Genomic DNA, 15,075 nt, shown 5'->3' with positions numbered 1-15,075 from the left:
CACCTCCGCTCCCTCACCACCAGACGCCTGGAGGAAGAATGCCTCATCTTCCGCCTCGGAACACTTCAACCCCAGGGCATCAATGTGGACTTCAACAGTTTCCTCATTTCCCCTTCCCCCACCTCACCCTAGTTCCAAACTTCCAGCTCAGCACTGTCCCCATGACTTGTCCGGACTTGTCCTACCTGCCTATCTCCTTTTCCACCTATCCACTCCACCCTCTCCTCCCTGACCTATCACCTTCATCCCCTCCCCCATTCACCTATTGTACTCTATGCTACTTTCTCCCCACCCCCACCCTCCTCTAGCTCATCTCTCCACGCTTCAGGCTCTCTGCCTTTATTCCTGATGAAGGGCTTTTGCCTGAAACGCCGATTTTGCTGCTCCTTGGATGCTGCCTGAACTGCTGTGCTCTTCCAGCACCACTAATCCAGAAGCATACACAGATACAGCCTGAGGCCATAAGGATACCAGCACTATAGACACAGAACATAGATAATTAGTTTAAGGCGGTTGGGGGAGAGAATACACATCAGTAACGTCTACTGCCCGCTGAAATGTCGGAGTCCAGCCACCACCTTTAATAGAAATGTTAACTACCTGAGACTGTGTTAACACTTTAGATTTGCAGTAATGGAAAACAATCTTCCTTCTCAGGAAAAATGATCACAACCAATTACTGCAGCAATGGACTTCTATGTAGCTGCTGAAACTGACAATGACTCTGTAATGTTTTCTGTAAACAAACCATGCTGCACAAACAACGACTCGATATCTGGACCATTATACCATGAAATGTATAAAATATCATGATATGTGCTCCGAGGGTGACAGAAGACTTGCAGCTGACAACAGTGCTGCTGGACGTATATATGAATGATTACTCTGTCTCTGTATACCAAGAAATGGAATGTTTTCGGATGTATGGCATGACCAATTGTACAGATCAAAATATTTTATGAATAAAGTATATTTTTGAAATAAAAAAAGTCTCTCTCTCCCTGAGCTCCAGTTTCTTTGTACAATAAACTCTGTCACTGAATTCCAATTCTGACTCGGAGACCCCCACAACAACTGGTGTAGTCGGCAGGATCTCTTATTCCTGGTGCTCTGGTCAAAGGCCACGATTGGGGAGCCGGGGTAAGAGACACTTTGAATCTGCAAACGGGAATAGTCAGACCGGGCCAAAGACACAGTTTAAAAGGGTATACCATTGTAACGTGTAACTTGTGCAATATTACTGGGATGAGTATAAGTGCAGGCCTGTGGAGCGTAAGTGGGAAAGTGTACTAACTGGTGTGCTAATCAGCCGCTTGTGCTGAAATGACCAGAGGACAGCCTCAAAAACCCTGCTGTAAACCGGTTGTTAAGAGGGATAGCCCCCCATGCGATGGTTGGGAATTGAAGTGGGAATTGAGGTACCAAGGGCACTAGGAGTTGTGAAGCACAAGTGGCAAAGTCGGGTTACATTGGACTCTGTAGGGGCGAACAATGCAGAGTCCAGTTAGAGCCTGATCGAAGGTTGGGTGCTGTCTGTTATTGTGTTTTAAATTGAAGTGGTGAGGAAAAGGAGCTGGTCCCTCTGACCAAGAGCCAAACTCCAGCGGAGTAGCACGTTACCGATGTGGGAAGCGTGGACACTGTGAGTAACCGTGATACCCTGTCAGTCTGTAGCAGAATGACAGAGCTTGAATAGTGGCGGTGGCCGGGAGGTAAAAAGACCCTCCGGTAGAGAGCACACCGAGTTAGAAGTAGGTTTCTGGACCTATCGGGCGGTGATGGAAAGTAGAGGTGGCTGGGAGGGTAGAGGAGTCCTGTTAGAGAGCACAACCTATTGAGCCAACATTCCAAGCTGACTGGTACATACCGACTAGAAATGGCGGCCGGGAGGGTAGAGAAGTCCCACCAATAGAGAGCACACCTTGCTAGGAGGCTGCTATGGCCATATGGACAGTGCAGGGACAGTATTAGTCGCGAGGAGGTAGAGAAGTCCCACTGATTAAGGACACTTTACTGTTGGTGGTATCCAGGGGCACACAATTTGCGAGATGGCAGATCAGGATTTTAAAGGGGATACTGCAGGTTCCATTATTGGAAAATACAAGACAGACAGACCAATGCTGACAGAACAGATGAAGAAAGGTGGTTGGGACCCATCCCAGACATCAGTACAGTAGCGGAATTGGATTGACAAAGAAAAACTAAATAAAACTAAAAAGGTAGGAGTAATGTTAGTGTACCAATTAGCAGTCCTAACTGAACAAGTAGGTGCCTCCACTAGCAGGTGGAGAAAAGACCAAGAATAAATTGAGGAGCTGGAGGATAGGATAAAGGAGCTACAGCAAAAATTAGAAAAAGTACTGGAGGAAAGGGAGACTGACTCTCTCCCTTCCTACGAAACTGTACAACAGGGACCAACTGCCCCCTCAGCAGAGCAGGAGGTGCAAGAATATAATCTAGTGCCAGTCACTAGAGGAGGGACAGAGTTGCAGTCAAAAGCCAACTATAAACCCTTTAACCTAGGGGGAAAGGCAACAGGTCATGGCCTCCCTGGGCAAATAACAGCCCCGAAGTGAAAACACTAGGTTCTGGGAAGAGCTAGACAGTAAATAGGTAGGGCACTAACTGCACTTGAGGGATATACACCAGCTGGTCCAGGCAGCCTGCCCAGTGGACCAATGGAGACAGGTAGCTGACAGACCCGAAGCCACAGCAGTCTGAGACTATAGGGGAGGACGGTGTTTGGAGGCAAGTGGACAAGGCAGTAGCACCAGCATGCATTAAAAAAACCTCGCTTGAGCTGCACCACGGGCAGGGAAGGTATGATAGCAAGTCTAGGGAGAGTGCGCTGGTGGAAGGGAATGGGAAGGGATATAGCCAAACACTGCCGCAGATACATGGTTTGCGCATAGCACAGCCCAGGTAGACCATAAAAGTTAGGATAGGACACCAACCAAGGCCAAGAGGACCCTGGGAACACCTTCAAATGGATTTCACAGGGCCACTATCACCTTCCCGTGGGAAAACGTGCTGCCTGGTCATCATAGACCAGTTCACCAGTGGGTAGAGGCATTCTGACCAAGAACTGTACCGTTACCACTGTAGCCAGGATTCTAACAGAGGAGGGGATACCAAGGTGGGGAGTACCCCTACAGATCGACTCTGACCAAGGGACACATTTCAAAGGCAAAGTTATGAAAATGGTATGCCAGCTACTCCGGATAAAACAAAAATTTCATATCCGCTATCACCCCCAGAGCTCAGAGATGGCAGAGAGAATGAACAGACCCTTAAAAATGCTTTAGCTGAGGCCATACAGACATCAGGGAGGACGTAGGCCAAAGTGCTGCCAGCCATACTAATGAAATTAAGAGCCACTACAAATCAGCCTATAAATTAATGACCGGGCGAGCAATGCAATTATCAGAGACCATTATAACAGGTGGGATCAATGTAGGTCCGCTAAAAGACAAAATTTGGAGATATGTAATGGAATTAAGCACCCAATTAAAAGGGATACGTAAGTTGGTAACTGAGAGACAAGAGAAAAAGGACAAGGCAGGTGAACTCAAAACCTTCCCTGAGATCCCAGCAGCTGGGAGCCACGTCCTCATACGAACTCTGCCTGACCAACCAGGTTTTTCCCCAAAATGGAATGGGCCATATGAAGTTATAATCAGTGGTGACACCTGCACCTGTATCGACACAAGGGGAAAAGGCATGTGGAAGCATTGGACCCAATTCAAACTGTATAAGGACTCCTATGAATGAACTAATATGATTGACCATCTCCCATGCACAGACAGGAATTGCGAACAAGACAGTGACCAAGGGGAGAGCACCGAGACCACAATCAAGCAAACCACCCAGAGGCACGCATAAAACTGCTGACAAGACAGAGAAATCACCCACTGTTGACGACTTCCAGGTACCATTGCTTAAAAAAAAGAGACACTGACCATTAACCTCATTTAATTTTAATCATGTACATACTCGAGTATATAGCACTGTTTCTAAATGTTGCGATAGCTGGAAGCCTGTCAGGATTTGAGGATACCTCTTTTACAAAACCCACCTAAATTTACATGGGAACCAAATTGTCTGTTACCCATTGGCACGATTGGTTGAATCACTATTTGTGGCCACCCCTCGCGATTTATACATAATAGATACCTTGGGCACACCATTAAGGGACAGCTAGGAAAACACAAAAGGGAACTCCAGGGTAGGTGTGTGGAATTGGTTAAGCCCACCAGCCAATGGGGTCAGGAGCCCCAACAGAGGGAGGGAAAGACATTAAAACATCGCTCACATTAACTCACTCTGTTTCACAGGGTAGAGATGGGGATGTGTTTATGCCCTGGTACCTAGAAACAGTTCATGAGTGCAGACACAACGTACTCACCAGCACTGTACAATCACCCAGGGAAAACTTACCTGCACCTGCAGCAAGCAGGCATACTTGAATGTGACGGCGGGAAAGCAGTTTATACGCGGACAGTGCAATGGCACTCACATAAGCTCTGCCATATGGACATACCAGTTTGATATCTACCAGCTGGGTGGAACAAACAGGAAGTCAGAGGCGAGATGGGTGGACAAACAGGCCCAAGAACAGGACCGCAGTATGCTATTGGGCAGCGAAGGGATTTGTTTTCTTATTTAAGGGGATTTATGCTACTGATACACCAAACCTCCCGAACCTTTTCCCAGTAGTAATGATAGGACTTTTCACTATACCAACCCCAGCGGGGGACATGTTTGAAGAAGGGGGGCACAGTGGCACAGTGGTTAGCACTGCTGCCTCACAACGCTAGAGACCTGGGTTCAATTCCCGCCTCAGGCAACAGTCTGTGTGGAGTTTGCACATTCTCCCCGTGTCTGCATGGGTTTCCTCCGGATGCTCTGGTTTCCTCCCACAGTCCAAAAATATGCAGGTTAGGTGAATTGGCCATGCTAAATTGCCCGTAGTGTTAGGTGCTGGGGTAAATGTAGGGGAATGGGTCTGGGTGGGTTGCTCTTCAGAGGGTCGGTGTGGACTTGTTGGGCTGAAGGGCCTGTTTCCACACTGTAAGTACTCTAATCTAATTAGCCGGAAATTCTGCACTGACTGGCAGACCCCCACCACTCTGGGATCATCACTGGGGTATGGGTTTTAGGATCTCTGTCTTTTGGAGGAGACAGTAGGGGTCATCAGCGCTAAAAACTGAAACTACATTTTGTGTGTCTTAGGGAACAATACATCAAAGGCTCTAAAAGCAATTAATGGTGAATTGGCTGAACTCAGATTTTACACACAGCAGACGCGTTGCGCGGTGGATTTTCAGTTAGCCAAGCAAGGGGGAGTATGTACAGTCATTGGTGACAAGTGCATAATCCATGTCATTGACAATTTTTACAATATTACATAGGCGATCAAAAACATTCAGGACCAGCTAGATAACTTCAGACAAGGAATCACAGGAGGAGATAGCTGGCTATAATGGCTGATAGGCAAATTCTGGGGATCCTGTTTGGCACATGGGACTGTTTTCCTAATTTCATTCATACTAGTATTCTGCCTAGGCCTTGGGTGTTTAAAGCTTTGCTGTAAGGTGCCGAAACGTCGAATCTCCTGTTCCCTGGATGCTGCCTGACCTGCTGTGCTGTTCCAGCAATAAAGTTTCAACATAGGACTGTTCTCCTAATTTCATTCATACTAGTATTCTGCCTAGGCCTTGGGTGTTTAAAGCTTTGCTGTAAGGTGCTACTGATGCGGGTCGTGCCAGGAGCGAGTGTCACCACAGAAGAGCCCCCAATGAAACTCACACTCCTTGACACCCCTCTGGATGAGGAGACCTTAGAAAAGGCTTACCTCTATATATGAGTTGGGTGGTCTGCGGAAGATCCCTGAAGTCACCTCCTTGGCTACAAAGAGGGTAGTGAAGTGGAAGCTGACGCGGGGCACACAGACACAAGATGACTGCTGAGCCATAAGTTGGTCACTTAGCACACAAGATGGCCACTGAGCTAAGACATGGAAAAGTACAGCAAAGCATACACAGATACTGCCTGAGGTCAACAGGACACCAGCACAATAGACACAGAACATAGATAATTAGTTTAAGGCGGATGGGGGAGAGAATACACATTAGTAAAGTCTACTGCCTGCTGAAGTGTCTGAGTCCAGCCACCACCTTCAATAGAAATGTTAACTACCTGAGCCTGCTTGCATACAAATGTTAATATGTTAGATTTGCAGTAATGGAAAATGATCTTCCTTCTCAGAAAGAATGATCACAACCAATTACTGCAGCAATGGACTTTTGCGTAACTGCTGAAACTGACAATGACTCTGCAATGTTTTCTGTAAACAAGCCATGCTGCAAAAACAAAGACTCGATATCTGGATTATTATACCATCAAATGTATAAAATATCATGATACGTGTTCACGGGGTGATAAATGGCTCGCAGCTGACAGCCATGCTGCTGGACCTCTCTCTCTCTCTCTCTCTGCCCGAACTTCCAGTTTCTTTGTACAATAAACTCGGGTTGTTGAATTCCAATTCTGACTCCAAGACTGGTGATTTTTCCCCACAACAGAGTAAAACTGGTATAATTGTCTGAAGTTGCATCCCTTTGTCCTCCTCTTAGTTTTCAAAGCATCCATCCAATTCATAATAGAACCTTACCTGCAGATGTTTAAATACCTGGGCTCCACCACCTATTTAAAACAACGTTGACTAAACTTGAAATGACATAGGTTGCCGTCATTTCTTTTGTTTGTTCAAAGAGTGTGAGAGTTACTGGAAGAGTCAGTATTTATAACCCATCACTAAATCTTCTCAGGAAGGTGGTGCTGGGTGCTCTTTGTGACAAATGAGTGGCTTCCCAAATCTTTACAGAGGGTCGTCAGAATCATACATATTGCTCCTTAATATATTGCACACAGCCTGGGCTAAATGGCCTTTATTCATTCAATAAATTTTAATGTCTTACCGAGCAGAAAGTGGTCTCCCTGTGATTTCAGCATCAGCTGAAATAGAATTCTCGGTTGAATGCCCATTGGTCTTATCTAGCTGAGCTGAGGAAGGACGATACTTGGGGAGATTCACCACCATCTGGTCATCTGAAAGCTTCTTCTCTTGATGTTGCTGTGAAGTACAATACAGAAAGGTGATCATAATCATTTCATAGCAACAAGTGAGACACAAAAATGTGGTGTCTTCAAAATGATACAAAATGATGGCAAGGAACCTATAGTGCCACCAGCTTGGCTTACTGGTTGAAACATAGAAATAAGGTACAGGAGTAGGCCATTTGGCCCTTCAAGCCTGCACCACCATTCAACATGATCCTGGCTGATCATGCATTTTCAGTATCTCACTCCCACTTTCTCTCCATACCCTTGATCCCTTTAGTCGCAGGGCCATGTCCAATATTCCTAATGTACTTGCCTCGATAGCTTCCTGTGCTGGAGAATTCCACAGGTTCACAACTTTGAGTAAAGCAATTTATTCTGTATTGAAACTGCCTCAATTATACCTGCACTATTGATGGTTTGCAAAGAGCACTCTAAGATTGCTGCCAGATATTTAATAACGTCAGAAATTTTATTAGTGTGAAAAAATGGAAGGATCTCTCATCAAGCGAGTGTCAGTATTATAGCTTGATATTTTTCTTGTTGTGATGATGCTGCTCCTTTAACAAGATTACGGTGCCCTTAGATTTTCTTTCAGAGAGGCTGTAAAAGACTGGCAAAAGGCTTTTAAGTTAAAAAAAATCACTTGTATAATGAAAGGGAAGTGGCCAGTTCTCCCAGCTCAGCCTTTCTCTGGTTTGATTCAGTTTTGGCATTCTGGCTATTCACTGAAAGCAGTCAAACAGTTGTGAAGCTGCTGGACCTAAGAGAAGCAGGTCCATGCTGACCCTCCCTCTCTCTCTTTCTTCTCTCCTATAAGACCCTGTGCTTGACGTCACCTGTTGTGTCAATTGGGTGTTTGTGGGGATTGTTGGAAGTATTGGCAACAGCATCATTAAGTTGGTAAAATCTGTTGGGTTTTCGGATAGGTTAAGTTATTCGGTATTCTGTTCTCTTTTGTTTGTGTTTTATTCAGAATCTTGTAAGTAAATTCTGTTTTATTTAAAACTACATGGTTTGACCAGTTGCATCCCTCCTGGAATATCCATGTTACACTTGCTTAAAACAACGAGCAAAGTTAGGGTCTGCACTACTTTCTTGAAATGTTTTGAGTAGGTCTGGCCTGGTCTATAACAGATTGGGGGCTCTTTGCGAGATTTGTTCTGTAGTTCCAAATTGGGATTAGGGTTGTTGGACTTGAAGGTAGCGAATGTAGGTGTTAGTGTCTTTTGTTCTGGGTGCCGAATTCAGTTGACTTAAACAGTGCTTGGAATAGCAATGGCTCTTTCAGTCACCACAAGTTTTCCGGGGTAGAAGTGACTGTGAGGGTTTTGCAAAAGGTGATTAAGGCCAAGCTGTTGGAAGTAGCAAACAAGCTGGAGCTGGAGTTGCCTCCTTCCAGGAGGAAAGGAGAGATAATTACAGTAATAGCTCCGCATTTAAACTTGCTGGAAATGCCATCAGAATCTTTAGAGATGGCTAAAACTCAATTGAAAATGAAGCAGCTTGAGTTAGAGGCAATAGGCAAGGAAAGGGCAACAGAAATGAAACATTTTGAATTACGATTAAAAGCAGAAGAGAGAGAAAGAGAGGAAAGGAAGAAAGAGAGGGAATTTGAACTTCAGAAATTGGCACTTAGACAGGAAAATCAGCTTAAAAGGATGGAGATGAAGACTGAAGGCAAGCTTAGTGAGGGAGAGAGTGAAAAGAGAGGAAAGGAAGAAAGAGAGGGAATTTGAACTTCAGAAATTGGCACTTAGACAGGAAAATCAGCTTAAAAAGGATGGAGATGAAGACTGAAGGCAAGCTTAGTGAGGGAGAGAGTGAGGATGAGCAAACCCATGATAGCTAAAGGCCTAGTGAGAAACTTAATATATTCAAGCATTGCCTAAATTTAATGAGAAGGAAGTGGAAGCCTTTTTCATCTCATTTGAAAAGCTGACTAAAAAAATACAGTGGCCAGTGACCATGTGGGTTTTGTTGATCCAAACAAAACTTGTAGGTAGAGCTGGCGAGGTATTCGCATCGCTATCAGAGGAGATATCTTGGGCATATGAGGAGGTGAAGAAAGCCATCTTAAGTGCATACGAGCTTGTGCCTGAAGCCTACAGATAACGTTTCAGGAATCTAAGAAGGGACCCTGGTCAAACCTACATTGAATTTGAAGAGATCAAACAAAGTAATTTTGAATGGCATTAAAAATGGAGCAAACCTATGATGTTCTTAGAGAGATGATTATTTTGGAGGAGTTCAAAAATTCACTTCCTGAAGTGGTGAGAATTTACGTGGAAGAGCAGAGAATTAAAACTGCAAGATTAGTAGCTGAAATGGCTGATGATTATGAGTTGGTTCATAAATCAAAGTTTTGCTTCCAAAATAAATTTCAATCCGTGAAGGAAAGAAATTGGGGAAAACAGAAATCCTCACATGAAAAGAGAAAGGTAAATCTCGGTGAAGATCATATGGATAACTTACCACAGGGTAAAAAGGAAACCCTTGAAGGGGAAAGAGAAGTTAAAAAACTCCGGTGTTTTCACACAATAAAGTAGGCCACATGAAATCACACTGTGATTGGTTAGGAATAGCACTGGGAAGCTAGATGTAGTAAAACAGGATAAGCCAGTGAGTTTTGTTGGAGTGGTCGTAGAAAGCACAATGGAGGCTAGAAAGCTGCACCAGATCTTCTTAAACCATATACCTGCAACGGTAAAGTTTACTCGCATAGGCCAGGAACAGCAGGTAAAGAGATCATAACATTAAGAGATACAGGATCATCTCAATCTGTGATGTTGAAAAGTGAGGCAATATGTACCTTTGAAGGACTAGAGCCAGAAAAGGCATCAGTAATGGGAATTCACGGTGAGACAAGAAGCGCTCAACTATGTAAAGTGAGGTTAGATTGTCCAGTGAAGAATGGAGAAGTCGTGGTTGGAGTACGAGGCAAACTCTCAGCTCCAGGAGTACAAGTGATCATAGAATACAGATGAGGAAGTTGAAGTGGAATTAGTAGAGACTCTGTTTGATCAAATGGTTAAGACAAACCAGGAGCAGACAGATGACAAAGCAGACATCTTTAGCTCAGATAAATTAACTGAGTCACAGCTGAAAGATGAAAATTTAAAGCAAGTCTATCTGAAAGCATACACAGAAAAATAATATGAATGTATCTCTGAATATTATTATATTAAAAATGATGTCATAATGAGGAAATGGAGACCATCATATATTTAGGCAGATGAGAAATAGGCAGAAATTCATTAAGCCAGTGGGTGACAGAACGAAGGTGTTGCGAGTGCCACATGAGCTACCACTAGGGGTCATTTAGGAGTGAGAAAACCTCAAGCTAAAATACAAAAACATTTTTACTGGCCTGGACTGCACGCAGATGTAGTTGAATTTTGCCAGACATATCATACATGTCAGATAATTGGAAAACCACAGGCAGTAATAAAACCTGCAACTTTAATAGCTATTCCTGCATTTGAGGGACCTTTGACAAGAGTCTTAATTGACTGCGTAGGACTCCTACCTAAAACAAAAAGTGGGAATCAGTATTTGTTAGCAACAATGGATGTGTCCATTAGATTTCCGGAGGTTGTTCCTTTACACAGTATCACAGCTAAAAGGATTGTAGAGGAATTACTCAAATGTTTCACTGGACACTGGCTACCAACAGAGATACAATCAGATCAAGGGTCAAACTTCACATCGGAATTATTCAAAGAAATTATGAGCAGCCTGGGAATAAAACAATTCAACTCTACTATGTACCATCCAGAGTCGTGGGGAGCACTGGAAAGGGGGCATCAGACATTAAAGACCATGTTGAAGTCTTACAGTGAAGACTCTCCAGATGATTGGGATAAGAGAATTCCATTGCTACTTTTTGCAATCAGAGATGCACCAAATGAATCAACCAAATTCAGTCCATTTGAATTAGGTTTTGGGTATAAAGTGAGGGGACCGCTAAAATTGATTAAGGAGAAATTGGTAAGTCAGAATTCAGAGACCACATACTTGGAGTTTGTGTCAAATTTAGGGAACGATTAAATAAAGCAGGGGATTTGACTAGATAGCATTCAGAAGTATCATAGCATACAATGAAATAGGAAGCAGATAAAAGAAAACAAAAACTTGCAATTTTGCTATCGGAGACAAGATATTAGTATTACCTTTAGTGATAGGTGAACCTTTAAAAGCAAGGTTTAGTGAGCTTTATCAAGTTGAAAGGAAATTGAGTGAGGTGAACTTCTTGATAAGGACTCCAGACAGAAAGAAATCTCAGAGTATGTCATGTGAATATGCTCAAAAGGTATTTTGACAGGGAAAGAAAGCAAGAAGAGAATGTGTTATAGAGTCATAGAGATGTATAGCATGGAAACAGACCCTTCAGTCCAATCCATCCATGCCAATCAGATATCCCAACCCAATCTAGTCCCACCTGCCAGCACCCAGCCCATATCCCTCCAAACCCTTCTCATTCATATACCCATCCAAATGCCTCTTAAATGTTACAATTGTACCAGACTCCACCACATCCTCTGGCAGCTCATTCCACACACGTACCATCCTCTATGTGAAAACGTTGCCCCTTAGGTCTCTTTTATATCTTTTCCCTCTCACCCTAAACCTATGCCCTCTAGTTCTGGACACCTCGACCCCAGGGAAAAGACTTTGCCTACTTACCCTATCCATGCCCCTCATAGTTTTGTAAACCTCTATAACATCACCCCTCAGCCTCTGACACTAGGGAAAACAGCCCCAGCCTGTTCAGCCTCTCCCAATAGCTCAAATCCTCCAACCCTGGCAACATCCTTGTAAATCATTTCTGAACCCTTTAAATTTCGCAACATCTTTCTGATAGGAAGGAGACCAGAATTGCATGCAATATCCCAACAATGGCCTAACCAATGGGCGGCACGGTGGCACAGTGGTTAGCACTGCTGCCTCACAGCGCCAGAGACCCGGGNNNCTTTCAAGGAGCTATGAACTTGCACTCCAAGGTCTCTTTGTTCAGCAACACTCCCAAGGACCTTACCATTAAGTGTATAAGTCCTGATAAGATTTGCTTTCCCAAAATGCAGCACCTCACATTTATCGGAATTAAACTCCATCTGCCACCTCTCAGCCCATTGGCCCATCTGGTCCAGATTCTGTTGTAATCTGAGGCAACCCTCTTCACTATCCACTACACCTCCAAGTTTGGTGTCATCTGCAAACTTACTAACTGAATCTCTTATGCTCACATCCAAATCATTTATGTAAATGACAAAAAGTGGAGGACCCAGCACCGATCCTTACTGGTCACAGGACTCCAGTCTGAAAAACAACCCTCCACCACCACCTTCTGTCTTCTACCTTTGAGCCAACATCCTTCAGCACTATCCACAGCTCTGCTTAAGTGCCATCTGCAAATTTACTAACCCATCCTTCTACTCTCTCCTGCAGATCACTTATAAAAATAATAAACAGCAGTGGCCCCAAGACAGATCCTTGCAGCACACCACTGGTAACTGAGCTCCATGATGAATATTTCCCATCAACCACCATCCTTTTTCTTCTTTCAGCTAGCCAATTTCTGATCCAAACCGCTAAATCACCTTCAATCCCGAAACTCTTTATTTTGTGCAACAGCCTATGTGTGAAACCTTATCAAACCTTATTGAAATCCATATACACCACATCAACTACCTTACCTTCATCTACCTGTTTTGCCACCTTCTCAAAGAACTCAATAAGGTTAGTGAGGCATGACCTACTCTTCACAAAACCATATTGACTATCACTAATCATATTATTCCTTTCTAGATGATTATAAATTGTATCTCTTATAACCTTTTCCAATACTTTATCCACAACCAAAGTAAGGCTTACTGGCCTATAATTACCAGGTTTGTTCCAAATCCCCTTCTTAAACATTTGCTATCCTCCAGTCTTCTGGCACTACTCCTGTCGATAATGATAACATAAAGTTCAAAGCCAAAGGCTCTGTAAATTCCTCTCTGTCTTCCCAGAGAGTCCGAGTATAAATCCCATCCAGCCCAGAGGACTTATCTATTTTCAGATCTTTCAAAACTGCTAAAACTTCCTCTTTGTCAACCTCAATCCCATCTAAACTTGTAGCCTGTATCTCCGTATTCTCAGGAGAAGGTGAGGACTGCAGATGCTGGAGATCAGAGCTGAAAGTGTGTTGTTGGAAAAGCGCAACAGGTCAGGCAGCATCCAAGGAGCAGGAGAATCGACGTTTCGGGCATGAGCCCTTCTTCTCCGTATTCTCACAACATCACCCTTTTCCAATATGAATACTGACATTAAGCGCTTCCCCATGTCCTCAAATTCCACGCACAACTTTCCACGACTATCTTTGATTGGCTCAAATCTTACTCTAGTCATTCGATTACTCCTGATATACCTATAGAAGACCTTAGGGTTTTCCTTGATCCTATCTGCCAACAACTTTTCATGTCCCCTCCAGGTTCTTCTTAGCCCTCTCTTTAGATCGTTTCTGGCTAACTTATAACTCACAAGCCCCCTAACTGAGCCTTCAAGCCTCATCCTCACATAAGCCTTCCTCTTGAAAAGTGCTTCAACTTCTTTCGTTAATCATGGCTCCCTCTCAACAACTACCTCCCTGCCTGATAGGCTCCCTCTCTCTCTCTCCCTGCCAGGAGCTGTTCCTTCAATAAGACAAAGGAAGCACATGGTGGGGGGGGGGGGGAGAAGAGAGAGAGAGAGAGAGAGAGAGAACCTGCACAGTTACTGCCTTTGTTGTTTTTGAATTCATGTGTCGCTGGACATCGGAGTGCATCTGGGAAAATTAACAAACAGTGAATTTCACATCTAATCTTGGAGGAACCGGTTTGGGCGAAGTTCACAACACAGAATCAGATAAGTTAATTGTTGTTTTCAGTCTGTCCAAGAGAAAGGCTGTATTACTGAGTACAATGGATTCTTTCTTGATTATATGTTTTCAGAGATAAGTCTCTTGATTAAACTTAAAATATAAGCCATAGCTCTTAATTTAACCTGGTACAGACAGTGTTTTGTAGAGGAATAAGACGGTGTTATTTTCTGGGTCTGTAGATTGTGAAGGAGCAAAAATGGCCTTTGCAGTGATATGTACTTCTTGTCAGATGTGGGAGTTTAAAGAGAGTTTAAGGGTTACTGCGGAATATATTTGCATAAATGCTGCTGGATGCAAATCTTATCAGATCGAATGGATCGGTTGGAGAGAAATTTGCAACAGTACGTGATGGATGGCAGTTATAGGAAGGGGGGAAAGTCTCAGATACAGTCACACAGATGGGCTAACTCCAGGAAGGGTAAGAGAGATCGGCACCTAGGGCAGGAGCCTTTTGTGGATATACCAATTTCAAACAGGTATGCTGTTTTGGAAAATGTAGGGGGTAATAGATTCTCAGGGGAACGTAGCACGAACAGCCAAGATTCTGGTATTGAGACTGGCTCTATTGCAACGAGGGGTGCGTCAGCTTCCAAGAGATCAATTGTGTTAGGGGATTCTGTAGTCTGAGGTACAGACAGACGTTTCTGTGGCCAGCAGAGAAAAAGCAGAATGCTGTTGCATTTCCCTGGTGCCAGGATCAAGGACGTCTCAGAGAGGGTGCAGAATGTTCTCACGGAGGAGAGGGACCAGCAAGAGGTCACTGTCCACATTGGAACCAACGATATAGGAAGGGAAAAAGTTGAGATTCTGAAGGAGATTACAAAGAGTTAGGCAGAAATTTAAAAAGGAGGTAATCAAGGGTAGTAATATCTGGATCACTCCCAGTGCTATGAGCTAGTGAGGGCAGGAATAGGAGGATAGAGCAGATGAATGCATGGCTGAGGAGCTGGTGTATGGGAGAAGGATTCACATTTTTGGATCATTGGAATCTCTTTTGGGGTAGAAGTGACCTGTACAAGAAGGACGGATTGCACCTAAATTGGAAGGGG

General features: G+C 43.9%; 1 protein-coding gene across 1 annotated transcript in view; it reads right to left on the bottom strand.

The window, feature by feature from the left end:
* The window catches only part of ccdc13 (coiled-coil domain containing 13), an 84,171-nt gene that overhangs the window by 24,541 nt on the left and 44,555 nt on the right, over positions 1-15,075 (bottom strand). Inside the window, exon 10 of the mRNA XM_043690811.1 lies at positions 6,981-7,135. Within this exon, the coding sequence (XP_043546746.1) occupies positions 6,981-7,135 (155 nt within the window). The remainder of the gene's footprint in view (positions 1-6,980; positions 7,136-15,075) is intronic.

Source organism: Chiloscyllium plagiosum, chromosome 5, assembly GCF_004010195.1.
Source record: "Chiloscyllium plagiosum isolate BGI_BamShark_2017 chromosome 5, ASM401019v2, whole genome shotgun sequence".
In the NCBI taxonomy this organism is placed as follows: Eukaryota; Metazoa; Chordata; class Chondrichthyes; order Orectolobiformes; family Hemiscylliidae; genus Chiloscyllium; species Chiloscyllium plagiosum.
The sequence above is the reverse complement of the archived record's forward strand: the minus strand, read 5'-3'. Positions and strand labels throughout refer to the sequence as shown.